Raw genomic sequence first — 17543 nt, 5'->3', positions numbered from 1 at the left:
AAAATTCAACTTAGATGTCAAAGCCTCCTGGATCAGAGGCCATGAGACATCTAATCTTTTAGACCAGGCCTCAACCTAAAAAAGGATTTCCTAATGCAAATTTTAAAGTTTGCTTTGTTGGGAGATCATTGTAGAATCATTGATAATGTATCCCTGCTGACCAACGAGAGTACAAATGAAGTCCAATCAGGGCATGGAGGGATTACAAAGTATCTTGAAACTTCATTCTCAATAAAGAGAATGAAAAAACTGAAGGCTCAGGTTTGGCCAACGTTGCGAGTCCAAAGACCTATGCACATGTTCCAGCTGTTTGATTTCCAGCATCCGTCGTTCTTTCAATTCCGAAAGCGGATTACTTTAGATAAAAACTGAAAGTGTTTATCTAGGGCTACAGATATCCTCAGACGAGGTGCAATACTATTAAACGATTTTATTGCTTTAAAAATACAGAAAACCGCGAATTCGTAGCAGCGCGTGCCACCCAGTGGCCACAGGCAAAATATTCTTCGTAACAGTGGGCAGTGCGTTTAATACAATACTGAACACTTCATGAATACAACGATAAGTGACTGTACACTACTGTATAAACACAGTTTTAAAGGTGCATTGGTTAGGGTTAATCCACTGGCAGTGATAGCCACATGGTGAAATCCAATTGAACTGTGGCGGTTTCACGGTCCACCACTGACGGTGCACCAACTCCTGACAGAACATCGTGAAGACAACATCGGTAATGTGGCCAAATTAGTGCCGGGTGTACGCTTGGAGCAACTTCCTGCTTTTAAAAAAAAAGTGTCGGCTGGAAACCAAGTGGAAATATTCAGCTGAAAACGTCGGTCAGTTTGCTACGATACAATTGGTTATCGTTAGAGAAGTCACGGTGTTAACACTGACCGATCAACCTCGACTCAGGAGGTTTTGCTCAGCTCCAAGGCCACCTTCTGTTTGGCGTCAATGGACAGGAGTTCATTCATCTCGTTCTGTTGGTGCTCTCTGCTCCTGGAGAGATGGTGAGGATGGTGCCTGCGGTGGGACTGCCTCACACAAGCTTTCACCAACAAATAGAACAGCTCGGCCACATTCAGGAGGCCACAGACCCCGGACACCACCGTCATGAAGATAATGAACACAGTCTTCTCGGTGGGTCTAGAAATGAAACAATCCACGGTGTTGGGACAGGGGGAGGCGCTGCACTTCACCAGTCGAGCCATCTGAAAACCACCGTATAGGAAATACAGCATATAGGTGAAAACTGTCTCGAACAGGATGCGAAAGACAATGCTGGTGACATAGGTCCACCAGAAAGCACCAACAATCCGCATTTTCTGTTTCCTCAGGGCATCCACTTCCTCCTTCTTAAGAAAGCCCTGCCGTTTCTCCAAACATTTCTTCTCTTCGTGCTGCTTGTAGGCAACATGCAGCGACACCAAGAGGGCGGGAGTGGAGATAAAGATCACTTGCAGGCACCAGAGACGAATGTGAGACATTGGGAAGAATTGGTCGTAGCACACATTCTTGCAGCCGGGCTGCAGGGTGTTGCAGACAAAGTCTGACTGCTCATCTCCCCAAACACTCTCGGCCGCCACCACTAGAATCATGATTCGGAAGACGAAGATTACAGAGAGCCAGATTTTCCCGATGCTGGTGGAGTGTCTGTTGACCCCTCCGAGAATGAGATGTAGTTGACCCCAATTCATCTTTCGGTTTCAGTCAGATCTAGAATGTAACTCAAGTTAGTCAAATTATAACATGAGACATCTAAGCCAAAAGTACAGCTCCCTCAAATCACTCCCTTCCCAAAGGGGCACCACCAGGAAACTACTTTGGTTCTGATGGTAAAAATCTCCAATCGCCTCCATCCTGGAGGAAGACACCGAGGGAGGGCGCTTCCTGTCGGCGGTGGTGACTAACCATCCAGTTCTGCTTCTGAACTTTTAGAACGAGCTGATCTGCTAATTTGCAGGCCAAAAAAAATTCTCTAAAACCAGTCTTAGATTGTTCAGCTCTAAGCCCAATTCGTGGCTGATAGAAACAAGACCTGGTCTGCAGCAAAGTACACTGCATTGGGGGGTGGGGGGTCTGGGGCGAAAGTATACTCCCCAGCGTACCTATTCGCTTGTTGGGCGAGAAGCACTTGACCATATGTCACATGTATCCATTTACCGAGACCATAAGTGGTAGGAGTCACATGACGGAGAGCTCCTCATTCAGGTCAAAGTCTCCTGGTTGCAGCTTTAAAACAATCTTTTTGAAAATAGAACATGAACCACTTGTTTGCACACAAACTCACGAGTGCCATGATTGAATCTTGACCTTAGTTGAGTGGTTTGATTAAAGATTGATAAACATCTTTAGTGCCTTTGTTAAAAGTTTAGCAAACAACTGGCATTTCAGTCGCATTTAGAATTAACTCTAATAATCAGTTTAGGATCTCAACTCCCTCCAGAGGATGGGCCAATCTGGCGCAATTCATGAGAAAGCCAGTTAAACTACACCGCTGCAATCAGGTCTCCTTACCAAGTGCGTGTCGCCCGTTATTAATAACCTTAATGACAAACAAGTCAGCGAGAAACCCATGGTTAGGGGAAAAAAGCTGGTCAGAACATAGTCAACTTTCTTAAATTAAGATTTTGTCAAAAACCGAAATGGAAATTAGGGAACGAAGCTTTCCTCAATTACGAAATCTCGTTTCCTCCCGCTGTCTAAACTAAATCATTTAGATTTGGAGAGACTGAGCGCTCACTATTTAGTTGATACCGTCAATTAGAAACTAAAAGTTCCAGTGTTTAAAAGAAAATTTAATAGTGAACACTTCAAACCACAGCCGTTACTCAAGCTATTTTATTCCAACTCGCCACACAAAAAGGTACATTTTGCGATCCTGATCTCAAAATGCAGTTAGGAAAGATTTTCAGAGAAACACCTTAACTAGCCCTTGTTTAATTTACGAACTTTCGGAGTAAATCTCGGATGTCAACTTACATTGCGCCTATACTTCACCACCCGCTTCCCTGGACGCTCCTACCTTTCCCACACACCTTCCTCTTTCTGTGGTCACTCACCTGAATGACGCAATAGTATTAAGGAGAGAGCGTAAAGGAGCTTTTATAGTGCAGCCTGAGACAATCACACACTTTGTGAGGAATTTGCTGATCAAGGAAATGAGAGGCTGCTCCAGTGAAGAGCTTCTGATTATTTTGAGAGAAGTGTCCTATTGGCTCCAGTTAACTAATCAACAATAGGTCAAAATTACCATGCACAATTCTAATGTTAGTATTTAAAATACACTCAAAGGGATGTTGCAACACAGTGGTAGTGTCCCTGCCTCTGAGGCAAATGATGCGGGTTCAAGTCCCACCTACCTCAGAGGCATTTGGACAAGTAAATGACTAGAAAAGGTTTAGAAGGATTTGGGCCAAATGCAGGCAAATGGGACCAATTTGATTTGGGAAAACTGATTGGTATGGATGAGTTGGACAGATTGATTAAGAATAACTTTAAATTACACCATGCCTAACAGTTGCAGAAAGCTTCAAGTAGATCAATAAACATTCCCACTCTCCTTTCAAGTCCACACAAAGTTTAGGGAGCCATTGGCTTGGTGGTTATGTTGCTGGATTGGTTATCCAGAACCTCCGATTAATGTACTGGTGACATTTTGTTTGAATCCCACATGGTGAAATCTGAATTCCATTAAACGAAAATCTGAAATTGAAAGCTAACCCAACGATGACCACGTAATTATTGCCAAGTGTAAAAACTCAACTGGTTCACTAATGCCCTTTTGTGAATGAACTGTTATCCTTACCCAGGTTGGCCTACATGTGACTCCAGATGCACAGCAATTAAGGATGGACAATAAATTCCACATTCCTAAATTCCATGAACAAATATATTAAAAAGATGCAGCAGAAATGAGACAGACAACCAAATTAATTCTTCATCCTCCTTTCTAGAATGATGAGTTGCCATTTTAATAAGGGCAACAGGAAAGTCCTCAACACACTCTCATCCTGACCACACCATGTGACTGAAAATCATGGGAACAGAAATAGGCCATTCAGCCCATTAAATTGATTCCACCATTTAGTATAATGATAGGTGATCAGTATCTCAGTGTTTTGGCTTCATATTCCTTATAACCTCAGCTAATAAAACCTATCATGTTCAGACTTAAAATTATTAGGTGAGCCAGCATCTTTTGTTTTTGTCAGAGGTGTTCCACACTTACTACTATTCTTTGGATAAAAGGGATCTTCTGAACTTCTCCCTAAATGGCCTGGCTGTGATTTTAAGAATATGGGCTAAATTTCCCATTTCTTGGCAAAATGTTTTTCAACAAGATTTGTAGTACCCAGTCCTCCATGGCCCATAGTTACTTTTTTCATATTTTCCACACTTCATCTCTTTAACTGATGACTGGACACTTCAGAACCCATCTCATAGAATCACACAGCAAGGCTAATGGATGTATTCACTGCTGCAGGGTCTATATTTAAACCCAAGGTATGCATTACTAGGAGCTGCCATTCATATGGTAGTCCTACACCATTATTCTGAAGAAGTTGGCCCAGAAAGGGAAGTTAGCCCTTCAGCTTGTAGACAGGGATCTGATGTGCTGGTTGATGGGATGGTGGAGAGGTGAACAGTGAGTTTTTGTTGCTAACTGATAAAGGAGGCCAGGCCGTCAGACTCAGTCAGCCTAGAATGAGATAGCGGCCTGGATCAGAGCAGTACCCTGGTTGAAATACACAGCACGTAAGGAAGAAGGTCAGTAATCTTCTGTGCTGTGTAAAGATAAACACCATAAACTTCTTTGTACCACCTCACACTTACAGGGCCATCCCTCACTCAAACGTGCCAATGCACCAAAGCTCATAGACTACAACTCTCCGCATTACACTCAACAGCATTCACTCACTTCATTCCCCAAAACCCTTCCATCCCTCTGTGTTTCCAATCCGCTCCCTAGGAAGCTTCACCCTTTCTTCTTCCCCCTGCATCACCACTCTGCCACCCTCTTCCATCATGCTTATTCCCACCTTTAGTCTCACAACCATGCCATAATGGCAAAGACCAGTGGGTGGGAATCAGGGGAAGCGGGTGGGTAGGACATTGGGGTCCATGTGCCATATAAGGGAAATATATTTGATTCGGTCAGAAAAAGTGAAAGAACAGAATTCGAAACTGACGAGTAAACATCATTACCATTACCAACAATGCCAATTCATTCTTAACCTGTAAACGCATTTCTTCCTCTTACTTGCAGTTAATTTCCTTCTCTTGAGCAGACATGAAAATCACTCAGTGGAAGTCTGTCCAGAAGCTATTAGAGACTCTCGACTCCACCTCCATTTCTAAGGAGAAAGCAGTATCGAGTCTTTCATCTGCACCTTCTATCAGCTCACAGACTTTCACCTCATTCAGTTCTCCATCTAGATTAGAGTCAGGAACACATTCCAGTGAGCATACCACTGACATATCACTGCAGTTGTTTGAGGAAGAAGTGCCCAAAGCTGCTGGCACTCAGAGGACTGTCAGAATCAGGCACTGGCTCAGCCCCAGACAGGAGATCATCCCATGGTGTTCTCCAACATTTTCAGTACAGTGCTCGCTCTCTGTGTGTTTGGCTGCCTCCATGAACAGACTGTCTACATATGTGGAGAGAGAAAAACAGAGTTTCAAGTTCAATTTGACTCTTCTTCAGAACTGACAGGACTGGAAAATGAAAAGGAGGAGTGAGTGGAACAGCTGGTGAGGGTGCCCACAGCAAAAGACAAAGGGACAAGGAACAATAGGTATGTTTTAAGTTTGCTTAACTCCTCTACTTCCACTATTAACACTTTTTTTGTACTTTGCTATGGGAACCCCCATCATCTATTCCACTTGCTCCTCCTCCCCTTTGTCAATGCACAAAAAGCATACTTTTCAAGCCCCCTTCAGTTCTGATCAGACTCAAAATGTTTCTCTCTCCACGGATGCTACCAGACTTGCTGAGTTTCTGAATGCAGGGACCTGTGCTCTATCACTCCAGCCATTCATGATCATTACCAATGGCAAGGTGAGTGGAGGATGAAGGATCTCAATCTCAGTCCATGTGCCCCTTTCTCTCAGATAGACATGGTGGTGCCAGAAGGAGAAAGCACACACAGGATCAGCCCTTCCACCTCCACCTTGTCTGTGATGCCAAAACTGGCATAATTCCAAGCTGAGGAGGGTGAGCCTGATTCTGGGCGTGATACTGTCAACAGGCCTGGACCCTCCATCTCTAAATACGGTCAAGTCTTCCAGGCCAATAGGCCCAGAACTGAAGTAGTCATACCAGATTCAAAACTTTACTTTTACCTGTCTCTCCATAAGTGAAGCCAGACTTGCTGGGTTTCTCTGGCATTCTTTGTGTTTATTTTAGGCCCCAATACAGAGCAGGGCTATCTCTATTCTGGCTTCTGGCATTGCAACTGCATTTAGACATTAAGAGAGACAAGGAATGATAAATCAACCTGAGGACAGATAGGTGGCATATATTATAAATTACAAATCAATGTAAAGTTTCTTGCATGTTTGTAAATATATGCATCTGCATTCTTAAAATGTCTACTGTGGTGCTTTTGTCACTGCCACTGTTACTAATTAAGTTGCATTGGAGAGATGAGCAGCTCTTCAGGTACCCTAAGGATGAAAGAATTTGTAATGGCCAAGTGTTGTCTACATGGACTTTAGCAAGGACTTCGAGAAAGTTCCGCATGGTCACCTTTATTAGTCAGAGTATTGAGTACAGGAGTTGCAGCTGTATAGGACATTGGTTAGGCAACTTTTAGAATATTGCATGGAATTGTGGTCTCCTTCCTATTAGAAAGATGTTGTGAAACTTGAAAGGGTTCAGAAAAGACTTACAAGGATGTTGCCAGGGTTGGAGGATTTGAGCTACAGAGAGAGGTTGAATAGGCTGAGCTGTTTTCCCTGGAGCATCGGAGACTGAGAGGTGACCTTATAGAGGTTTCTAAAATCATGAGGGGTATGGATAGGATAAATAGACAAAGTCTCTTCCCTGGAGTGGGGAATCCAGAACTAGAGGGCATAGATTTAGGGTGAGAGGAAAGATATAAAAGAGACCTAAGGAGCTACCTTTTCACGCAGAGTGTGGCATGTGTATGGAATGAGCTGCCAGGGAAGTGGTGGAGGCTAATACAATTGCAACACCTAAAAGGCATCTGAATGTGTATATGAATAGGAAGGGTTTGGAGGGATATGGGCTGGGTATAGGCAGGTGGGACTAGACTAGGTTGGGATATCTGGTCGGCATGGACAAGTTGGACCGAAGGGTCTGTTTCTGTGCTGTACATCTCTATGACTCTATGACTTGTTAGGAAGGTTAGATCATATGGGATCCAGGGAAAACTAGCCAATTGGATACAAAATTGGTTTGACAGTAGGAGACAAAGGGTGGTGATAGAGGGTTGTTGTTCAGACTGGAGGTATGCAACTTATTGGTTTAGGTCCACTGTTGTTAGTCATTATATAAATGATTTGGATGAAAATAGAGGAGGCATGGTTAGTAAGTTTGTGGATGATACCAAAATTAGCGGTATAGTAGACAGTGAGACAGTGAGACATGTTATCTAAGAGTACAATAGAATATTGATTAAATGGGTTAGTGGGCTGAGCTGGAGTTTAATTTGGATAAATGTGAAGTGTTTTTTAGTAAGACAAACCAGGGCAGGACTTATACAGTTAATGGTAGGGCCCTGGGGAGTGTTGTCGATGAAAGAGACCCAGGGGTGTAGGTGCATAGTTCCTTGAAATTGGCATCACAGAAAGACAGAGTGGTGAAGAAGGCTTTTGGCACGCTCGCCTTCATTGGTCAGAGCACTGAGTGCAGGACTTCGAACGTCATGTTACGGTTTTACAAGACATTGGTAAGACTATATTTGGAGTACTGTGTGTAATTCTGGTTGCCCTATCATATTTCATTACACTGGAAAGGGTGCAAAAATTATTTACAAGGATGTTGCTGAGACTGGAGGGTTTGAGTTATAGGGAGAGTCTGGATAGGCTGGGACTGTTTTCCCTGGAATGTAGAGTTGAAGGGTGACATTTTACAGGTTTATAAAATCAGGGACATAGGTAGGGTGAATACCCAAGGTCTTCTCCCCAGGGTGGGAAAGTCCAAAACTGGAGGATATAGGTTTAAGGTGAGAGGAGAAAGATTTAAGAGGAATCTGAGGGGCAACGTTTTCACACAGAGGATAGAGCATATATGGGACAAGCTGCCAGAGGAAATGATAGAGGTGAGTACAATTACAATATTTATAAGATGTTTGCAGAGGTACATGGATAGGAAAGGTTTGGAGGGATATGGGCCAAACACAGGCAAATGGGACTAGATCAATTTAGGAAACCTGGTCAGCATGGATGAGTGGGCCGAAAGGTCTGTTTCTGTGCTGTATGATTCCATGACTCTATGATTGCTTATTGCTCACAAACAAACAACTCCCCTACGCCAGATCACATCAGACATTATAGATCCTTCATCTGTGACATTGATGACTGCATCCAAGATGTTGCATTCTAAGGTGGTTAACACTGCGGCTAATTCACAGGGTTGGTGATAGGGCCTGATCTGTACAAATCATCTACACTTACATATTGTGACTGAAAGTAAGCAATCTTCAAAAGTTTCACACAACTTTGGAGGTAAATATTCATTTTATCTATCAGCTTTTCAAAGGAGTACACTGCCATTCAAAGTTAGCTAATGTCCTTGCTATCGTAAGGACAGACTGACGGGCAGCTATCGTAAGGACAGACTGACGGGCAGAGAGGGTGGGGTTGCCATGTTGGTAAGGGATGATATTCAGTCCCTTGCGAGGGGGGACGTAGAATCAGGGGACATAGAGTCAGTATGGATAGAGCTGAGAAATTCTAAGGGTAAAAAGAACCTCTTGGGAGTTATCTACAGGCCCCCAAACAGTAGTCTGGATGTCGGATGTAAGTTGAATCAGGAGCTGAAATTGGCCTGTCGCAAAGATGTTACTACAGTTGTTATGGGAGATTTCAACATGCAGGTAGACTGGGAGAATCAAGATGGTATTGGACCTCAAGAAAGAGACTTTGTGGAGTGCTTCCGAGATGGATTCTTAGAGCAGCTGGTGCTGGAGCCTACCAGGGAGAAGGCAATTTAATTGAACAGGGACCTCGAAGTGAAGGAGTCATTGGGAAGTAGTGACCATAATACAATAAGCTTCAATCTGCAATTTGAAAGGGAGAGGGTACAATCAGTAGTGACAATATTTCTGTTGAATAAAGGGAACTATGGAGCTATGAGGGAGGAGCTGGCCAAAGTTCAATGGTGCAATACCTTAGCAGGGATGACAGTGGAGGAACAATGGCAGTTATTTCTGAGTATAATGCAGAAGATGCAGGATCCGTTCATTCCAAAAAGGAAGAAAGATCCTAGGAGGAGGCATGGGTGGCCGTGGCTGACGAGGGAAGTTAAGGAACATATAAAGTTAAAAGAGAAAAAGTATAACATAGCAAAGATAAGTGGGAAAATGGAGGACTGGGGAGCTTTTAAAGAACAACAGAGGATTACTAAGAAGGAAATACGCAGAGAAAAAATGAGGTACGAAGGTGAACTGGCCAAAAATATAAAGGAGGATAGTAAAAGCTTTTTTAGGTATGTGAAAGGCAAAAAAATGGTTAAGACTGAAATTGGGCCCTTGAAGACAGAAACAGGGGAATATATTACAGGGAACAAAGAAATGGCTTAAGAATTGAAATGGTACTTCAGATCTGTGTTCACTGGGGAAGACACAAACAATCTCCCTGAGGTAACAGTGGCTGAAGGACCTGAACTTAAGGCAATTTATATTTGCCAGGAATTAGTGTTGGAGAGATTGTTAGGTCTGAAGGTTGATAAATCCCCAGGGCCTGATGGTCTACATCCCAGGGTACTGAAGAAGGTGGCTCGAGAAATCGTGGATGCGTTGGTGATTATTTTCCAGAGTTCGATAGATTCGGGATCAGTTCCTGTGGATTGGAGGGTGGCTAATGTTGTACCACTTTTTAAGAAAGGTGAGAGAGAGAAAGCAGGAAATTAAAGACCAGTTAGTCTGACCTCAGTGGTGGGAAAGATGCTGGAGTCTATTATAAAGGATGAAATTACGACACATCTGGATAGTAGTAACAGGATAGGTCAGAGTCAGCATGGATTTATGAAGGGGAAATCATGCTTGACTAATCTTCTGGAATTTCTTGAGGATGTAACTCTGAAGATGGACGAGGGAGATCCAGTAGATGTAGTGTACCTGGACTTTCAGAAAGCTTTTGATGAAGTCCGACATAGGAGGTTAGTGAGCAAAATTAGGGCGCATGGTATTGGGGGCAAAGTACTAACTTGGGTTGAAAGTTGGTTGGCTGATAGGAAACAAAGAGTAGTGATAAACGGCTCCATTTCAGAATGGCAGGCAGTGACCAGTGGGGTACCACAGGGATCCGTGCTGGGACTGCAGCTTTTTACAATATATGTTAATGATTATAGAAGATGGTATTAGTAATAACATTAGCAAACTTGCTGATGATACTAAGCTGGGTGGCAGGGTGAAAATGTGAGGAGGATGTTAGGAGATTACAGGGTGACCTGGACAGGTTAGGTGAGTGGTCAGATGCATGGCAGATGCAGTTTAATGTGGATAAATGTACGGTTATCCACTTTGGTGGCAAGAACAGGAAGGCAGATTACTACCTAAATGGAATCAATTTAGGTAAAGGGGCAGTACAAAGAGATCTGGGTGTTCTTGTACACCAGTCAATGAAGGTAAGCATGCAGGTACAGCAGGTAGTGAAGAAGGCTAATAGCATGCTGGCCTTCATAACAAGAGGGATTGAGTACAGAAGCAAAGAGGTTCTTCTGCAGCTGTACAGGGCCCTGGTGAGACCACACCTGGAGTACTGTGTGCAGTTCTGGTCTCCAAATTTGAGGAAAGACATTCTGGCTATTGAGGGAGTACAGCGTAGGTTCACGAGGTCAATTCCTGGAATGGCGGGACTGCCTTATGCTGAAAGACTGGAGCGACTGGGCTTGTATACCCTTGAGTTTAGAAGACTGAGAGGGGATCTGATTGAGACATATAAGATTATTAAAGGATTGGACACTCTGGAGGCAGAAAACATGTTTCCGCTGATGGGTGAGTGCCGAATCAGAGGACACAGCTTAAAAATACGGGGTATACCATTTAGGACAGAGATGGGGAGAAACTTCTTCACTCAGAGAGTGGTGGCTGTGTGGAATGCTCTGCCCCAGAGGGCAGTGGAGGCCCAGTCTCTGGATTCATTTAAGAAAAAGTTGGATAGAGCTCTCAAAGATAGTAGAATCAAGGGTTATGGAGATAAGGCAGGAGCAGGATACTGATTAAGGATGATCAGCCATGGTCATATTGAATGATGGTGCAGGCTCGAAGGGCAGAATGGCCTACTCCTGCACCTATTGTCTATTGTCTATTGTCTACAATAAGTAGGTCACATGCCCACTCTCCCTCAAACTGTATTGGACTTCCAAAAAATCTGCACAAAGTGTTACCTGTCTCAGGTATCTTACTGGACTGCAGATGCCCTGAAGAAGGGCTCCTGCCTGAAACGTCGATTCTCCTGCTCCTTGGATGCTGCCTGACCTGCTGCGCTTTTCCAGCAACACATTTTCAGCTCAGGTATCTTACTGGCTGTTTAAACATTTCAGGACAATTGAATAGTCTACAAGAATTTTTGATTCATTTATTGTCATGCATATTCAATACAAAATACAGTGAAAAGTGTGTACCATCACCATGCATAAGTGCAATTCTCATCAACTTAAAATAAAATAAAAAATAAAGGAAGATAATTTAAACAGACTCTAACTTTTCCTTCTCTGCCACCAGAGCCCTGCTCTGGGCTACACCAACCCACGCCATGCCACTGCCAGTGTCCCGCTCTGGGCTACACCAACCCACGCCATGCCACTGCCAGTGTCCCGCTCTGGGCTACACCAACCCACGCCATGCCACTGCCAGTGTCCCGCTCTGGGCTACAGCAGCCCACGCCATGCCCCTGCCAGAGTCCCGCCCTGGGCTTCACAGACCAATGGGCTCTGTAGCCATGCTGCCTGTAAAGATGTCGCTGCTGTTCAGGAGCCCATTAAAGACACTATCCTACCCAAGAACTCTCTTTATAAGGTCGGTTTGAGTGACAACTAAAAGAAAAACTGAGAAAAAAAGAAAGGGGTAAAAGAAGACAAAAAGAAAAAGTGGACAAAAAGGACAATTCTAGGTACAGAGGCCTGGATGCTGCTTATTCCGCCACCGTCATCTTGACCACCATCTTGTTTTTTTACAAAACATTGAAAGGACACTGGTAATGGAAGGGTCAAAAGGATATTCTTCAGGATTGTTCTCAATCTGCTGTCTATTATGAGAGACTTCATTGCAGATCTGGATATCATATACTGATTGAAATTTTAAAAACATCTAACTTTAGCATCATATGATGCCAGTGCCCCGCTCATTCAGTGCTGCTTTCTCTTTGATGGTGAGTTGAATCTGTAAACTTGAAAGTGGAATCACACAAAGATACCATGCATGTTGATAAGGTCTGAGAGCTTTATAATCAAATATGTTTGGATGGGGTAACTCAAGTCTTTCAGTTACTCAGGGACTTTGCACGGAGACAGGAACTTATATATATTCTCTTTTATGTAAGTGCAGAGCTCCAGAAACTGGCACCTATGGTCAGAGAATTGGATGATGAATAGAGTGGAAGCCTTTTCTGTTGATGAACTCTGTGGGTTGAAAGCAACATGAGTGCAGTTTATAGTGGTCTTTATCTGGGGCAAGTCAATGATGGTTGTGAATCTCATTTCCTGTACTGCTTGACTCTCCTTGTCATGGATGAGGGTTATAAACAGGGGCAATCTGGAGAAAATGGCATTAGTGGCACCCTGGATGCATTTGTGGATCAAGATTTGGGAGATTCCCCAAATGCTCCTTGAAACAAACCAGTGGCGTAGAAATCGAGGACAGTTGTAACCTTGATGGACAATGGTTTGGATGGTCCCTATTTTTCTGAATGCAAATCCTGTTCTAGCAGATGACACACTGTGGTGATGAAGGCATGGAGCATTTTCAGTCTGTGTCTGCCTTGTGTCCCAGAGAGCTGTAGGGAATGACAGTGAGGACTATAGATACAGAGTCTAGTTATTCTCCTCTGCTTCCATGGGGATCCTCATCTACTGCATCTCCCTCAAGAGACTGTGTGATGGATGCTGAAAGTTGCTTTCCTTCCTAACATTGTTGTGACCTTCTATGCTATCTTCTTGTTGTCTTCCAGTGTCGTGTACTAAATCTGATTCAGAAGTGCCAAGTGCATGTGTAACTTTTAAAATTAGTATCTGATTTGATTAATTTGACATGGCAAGGTTTCAAATGCATCTCCTCATGAGTGACTTCTTGCAGAATGATTCCTCGTCCTTTATGTTGCCTTTTATGCTGTTGTCCCTCAGTTCCTGATGACATTTCAACTTTTTGCCTTTCAGAGACAGAATAAAACAGGGCTCTTGTGGCAAAGTGAATAATGTTCATTCTTCTGAGCAAGAAGGCCCGGATTCATGTCCTATCTACTTCAGAGGTGTGTAAGAACATCCCTGAACAGGTTGATTAAAGAAAAAGAGCTACAAGATTAATCTTATGTAGATGCATGTGTATCCCTGCACATAGAGGAATCTGGCAGAAGCATGCAAGTCATGTGACTGAGTTCCAAACTGAAATCCTAGAATGGTGACTTGGTGATTTACTGAAAGCAGGCATGATGCCATGCCGAAGTTGGTTGTTTGGCAATGCTACTTGCGTTGATGAAGAGTGGAACTCGGTGGTATCCATGCAGCATGCAGGGAAAATGGTGGTGATAATGGAATTGGATAAAGGTCAGAGAAGAAAGTGGTGTGCGATGCTGCCAGGTAACCATTCTGACTCTCACGTCAGCAATTGGTTCCACCTAGCTTCTTGAGCAAGAAGGGGAAAATTGAAAGCTGCATGGCTGATGTGAATTAGGCTAATAATGAGATGCAAATACATGGAAATAAGACAGTCACTGTTCATTACTACCATTCTGACTTCATTATCTTAAAAGGGCCTATTGGAAGAAAAATTCTTGATGCTGAGATTCTGATATTTTCATTCTCACACTATTTTCCCAACTTTCTTCATTACCCATGCTCAAGGGAGCAATCATTCAGCCTTACATTTCCTTGTCTTAGATTCCTCTTCCCTAGAAGTGCCCTCAACATCCTAAAACCTCAATCAAGCAGCCTATTAACTTTCTATTAACAGGGAATAACAACTTAATTTACAGTATCTCTTAACATGTTTTAATCTTTAGGTTCCTGATAATATTCTGGTGAATTTACCCCACATTCTGTCCAAGGCTAATATTCCTGTGGCGTAGTGGTTACTATTTACAGTAAGATAGATGTAGCAAAACTTCCTGCCCCTTAAATTTGTATGCTAGTTGCAGAAGCTAAACCTCTTTGGACCTCTACAGTTCCTAGTCTTAACTTTTTTTTAAGTCTGCCTTTTTGATGCAAAATGGTTGAACACAGATCTACTTTTGTTGAAAGCCACCTGTCTAATCAATTCATAGCTAATATTCACCAAGATAATCAAATATTAAAGAATCGTGTATGTCGTACTATATTAAATGCATTTGGGAAACAGGACTGGAACATAACTGTGAGAAATCAAGAAAAGCCAAACAAATTCTACTTCAAACATATCCTTTTCTGGCAATATTTTTTGAACTAAAGAGAGAGCTCTTTTAGGTTTTGATTACAGAAAACTAATTTTGATATTACCTTCCTAAGCTTTGGCAATAATTGAACTGTAATCAACATTAATATTCAGCAGAATTGTCACAGAATAAAGGACTGATTCCCTATATATTCTTTCCTTATTAGTCAAATCTGGAGGACTAGTTTGGACTGATGGCTCTCAATGCACAGAGGCTAAGAACCCTGCCTCAGGTAACTCACCTCTTGCCTCCCCAAAGCCAGTCTGCCATTAAACAAGACACATGTCAGGACTGTGATGGAATATTTCCCACTTGCCTGGATGAATGCAACTTCAACAACACTCAAGAAGCTTGAAACCATCCAGGACAAAGCAGCCCATTTGATTGGCACCACATTGACAAATATTCCCTCCACCACCAACGGATACTGCAAAAATTCACCAAGGCTCCTCAGACAGGACTTTCCAATTCCATGACCTTACGCATCACTTATGTTGAAGTGGATAAGATTATGAGGGATATGTACAGGGTGGATAGGAAGCAGCTATTCCCTTACTTGAAGAATCAAAGGGACATAACTTTAAGGGCAGGGAGAGGAGTTTTAGAGTGGATTTGAGGAAATATTTTTTCACCCGGTGGATGGTGAATCTGGAATGCAGTGCCTGTGAGGGTAGTAGAGTTGGAAAATATCAGAGCCTTTAAAAAGTACTTGAAGCAAAACTTGAAATGTCATAACATTCAAGGCTATGGACATGTGGGATTAGTGTAGATAGATTGGTGCAATCTTGATGGGTTGAAGAGCCTCTTCTGTCTTATGTGACCTTATGACGACTTCCATCTAGAAGGACAAGGGCAGCAGATACATTGGAACATCACCACCTACAAATTCCTCTCCAAGTCACATGCCATCTTGACTTGGAAATTTATCACTGTTCCTTCAGTGTCGCTTGGTCAAAATTCTGGAATTCTCTTCCTAATAGCATTGTGGTCCCTGGACTTGAAATATTAACTCTGCTTTCTTTCTACAGGTCTTTCCAGCCCAGCTGAGTTTCTCCAGCGATTTCTATTTTTGTTTCAGATCTACAGCATCTGCAGTTTTTTGTTTATTATGTTAGCAGGTATGTGGAGTTGATCTCATTAACTGGTAGAACAGGTTTGAGGGGCTGAATGGCCTATTCCTGTTCCTATGTTCCTAATAATTGCACACTCCATTAACTGAACTGTGATAGCAGTTTGCATACCTACAGACTCAATGCAACACCTCAACACATTTACTTTGACAATAACACCCTCCATCCTGACATCTATTATTAAAACAGGCAAGACAGTGATGTCACACGTAGACTACGCATTACCTCCAAATTTTCACCAGGACACAAAATCTTTGTTTCAATATATATCACTGTTCCATTAGTGATGTTTGGACAAAATCTTGAATTTCTCTACATGTCACTATAGAGGTAATTGATAACCGCAGACTTGCAGGAATTTAAGAAGATCATGATTTCATTTTCAGGGGTAATTAAGAATGAGTGATAAATGTAACCTTGGCAATATTGCTTTTATCCCAGGAACACCTTTTAAAAATGTAGAGGAATAGTAATAAGTAAATAGTAGAAAATTTTCTGGATCAAAATGAATTACAATTAGATGAAAGGTGGCAATAAATTAAAGGGTGTTTGCCTTATCTCTCTTAATCTTTCATTGTTTTCCTATTGTTTGTATGGTTCCAAGTTTTGCAATAAAGTTGGAATATATCATTGATTAATTTCAGCACTGAAAATCATTAGACTATCTTTTGTGCAAATATATAAAATAAAATGAATCATTCAAAATGATAATAGCAAAGGAGAAGGCCATTTGCCCAGCCATGCTCATGCTGCCTCTCTGAAAGAGTAAATCAATTAATCCAATTCTCCCACCCTTTTCTTGGAGCCCTGCAAACTATTCTTCTTCAGAAGCTTAGTCAACTCCCTTTTGGAAATATTGACTGTTATTCACCACACTCTCAGTCAATGTACTTGAGGTTCCTAACCACTCTCTGTGTAAAAATGTTTTCCTCATGTCTATTGGTTCTTTGCCACTTACCTTGAATCAAGGTCCTCTGCCTTCTCTTCATCAGTGGGAGCGCTCTCTCTGCATCTACTCTGCCTGTACCACACATGATTTTGAAAGCCTTTATTAAGTGCTCTCTCAATTGTTCATTCAGAACAGTCCAGAGTATCAAATCTTTTGGCATGACTGATGTTCTTTGTCTCTAGAACCATTCTCGTAAGCCTTTCTACGACTCTCTCTGAAGTCTACACATCCTTTCTAAAATATGATGCCCAGAATTGAACATAGTACTACAATTAAGGCTGAACCAATGTTTTATTAGTTCATCATTACAAGAATGGTCCACATATATTTTAAATAGCATTAGTATCAGCATGAAATAACAGCCAGATCATTGTGCTCATCCCAAAATGATGTTGATTCAATCTCTTCCTCCTTTACGTAATAAACTTAGGGATAAAGTTGTAATTTTAGTGACATGTTCTTTTTACCAAAATTACTTCCAGATTTATATGTATTAAGTATTGAGAAGTAGAGTAAGGACAAGAGTAGATCATCCTGCCCTTCGAGCCTGCTCCATCACTCTATATGATCATAGTTGATCATCAAACTTAGTCCCCTGTCCCTGCTCTCATCCTTACCCTTTGATCCCTTTGCCCTAAGAACTATATCTT

At 42.3% G+C, this 17543-nt stretch overlaps 1 protein-coding gene across 2 annotated transcripts; it reads right to left on the bottom strand.

Annotated features, from left to right (window-relative positions):
* Positions 1-415: 415 nt before the first annotated feature.
* On the bottom strand, positions 416-3113 carry gjb8 (gap junction protein beta 8). Of its 2 annotated transcripts, none has more exons than XM_072577397.1 (2): positions 3063-3113; positions 416-1716 (listed from the first exon to the last, which is right to left on the bottom strand). In XM_072577397.1, the coding sequence occupies exon 2, from the start codon at positions 1695-1697 to the stop codon at positions 909-911; it is 789 nt and encodes a 262-aa protein (XP_072433498.1). In that variant the 5' UTR covers positions 1698-1716; positions 3063-3113; the 3' UTR covers positions 416-908. The 2 variants fall into 2 exon arrangements, with proteins under 2 accessions (XP_072433498.1, XP_072433497.1); XM_072577396.1 differs by having other exon boundaries at positions 2983-3063.
* Between the last annotated feature and the right edge of the window lie 14430 nt (positions 3114-17543).

Source organism: Chiloscyllium punctatum, chromosome 9 (genome assembly GCF_047496795.1).
Source record: "Chiloscyllium punctatum isolate Juve2018m chromosome 9, sChiPun1.3, whole genome shotgun sequence".
Taxonomy (NCBI): domain Eukaryota; kingdom Metazoa; phylum Chordata; class Chondrichthyes; order Orectolobiformes; family Hemiscylliidae; genus Chiloscyllium; species Chiloscyllium punctatum.
Note: the sequence above shows the minus strand (reverse complement) of the source record. Positions and strands in the feature narration are given on the sequence as shown.

Coding starts and splice junctions, on each gene's coding strand:
- gjb8 (XM_072577397.1), bottom strand. CDS start 1,697: ATGAATTGGGGTCAACTACATCTCATTCTCGGAGGGGTCAACAGACAC.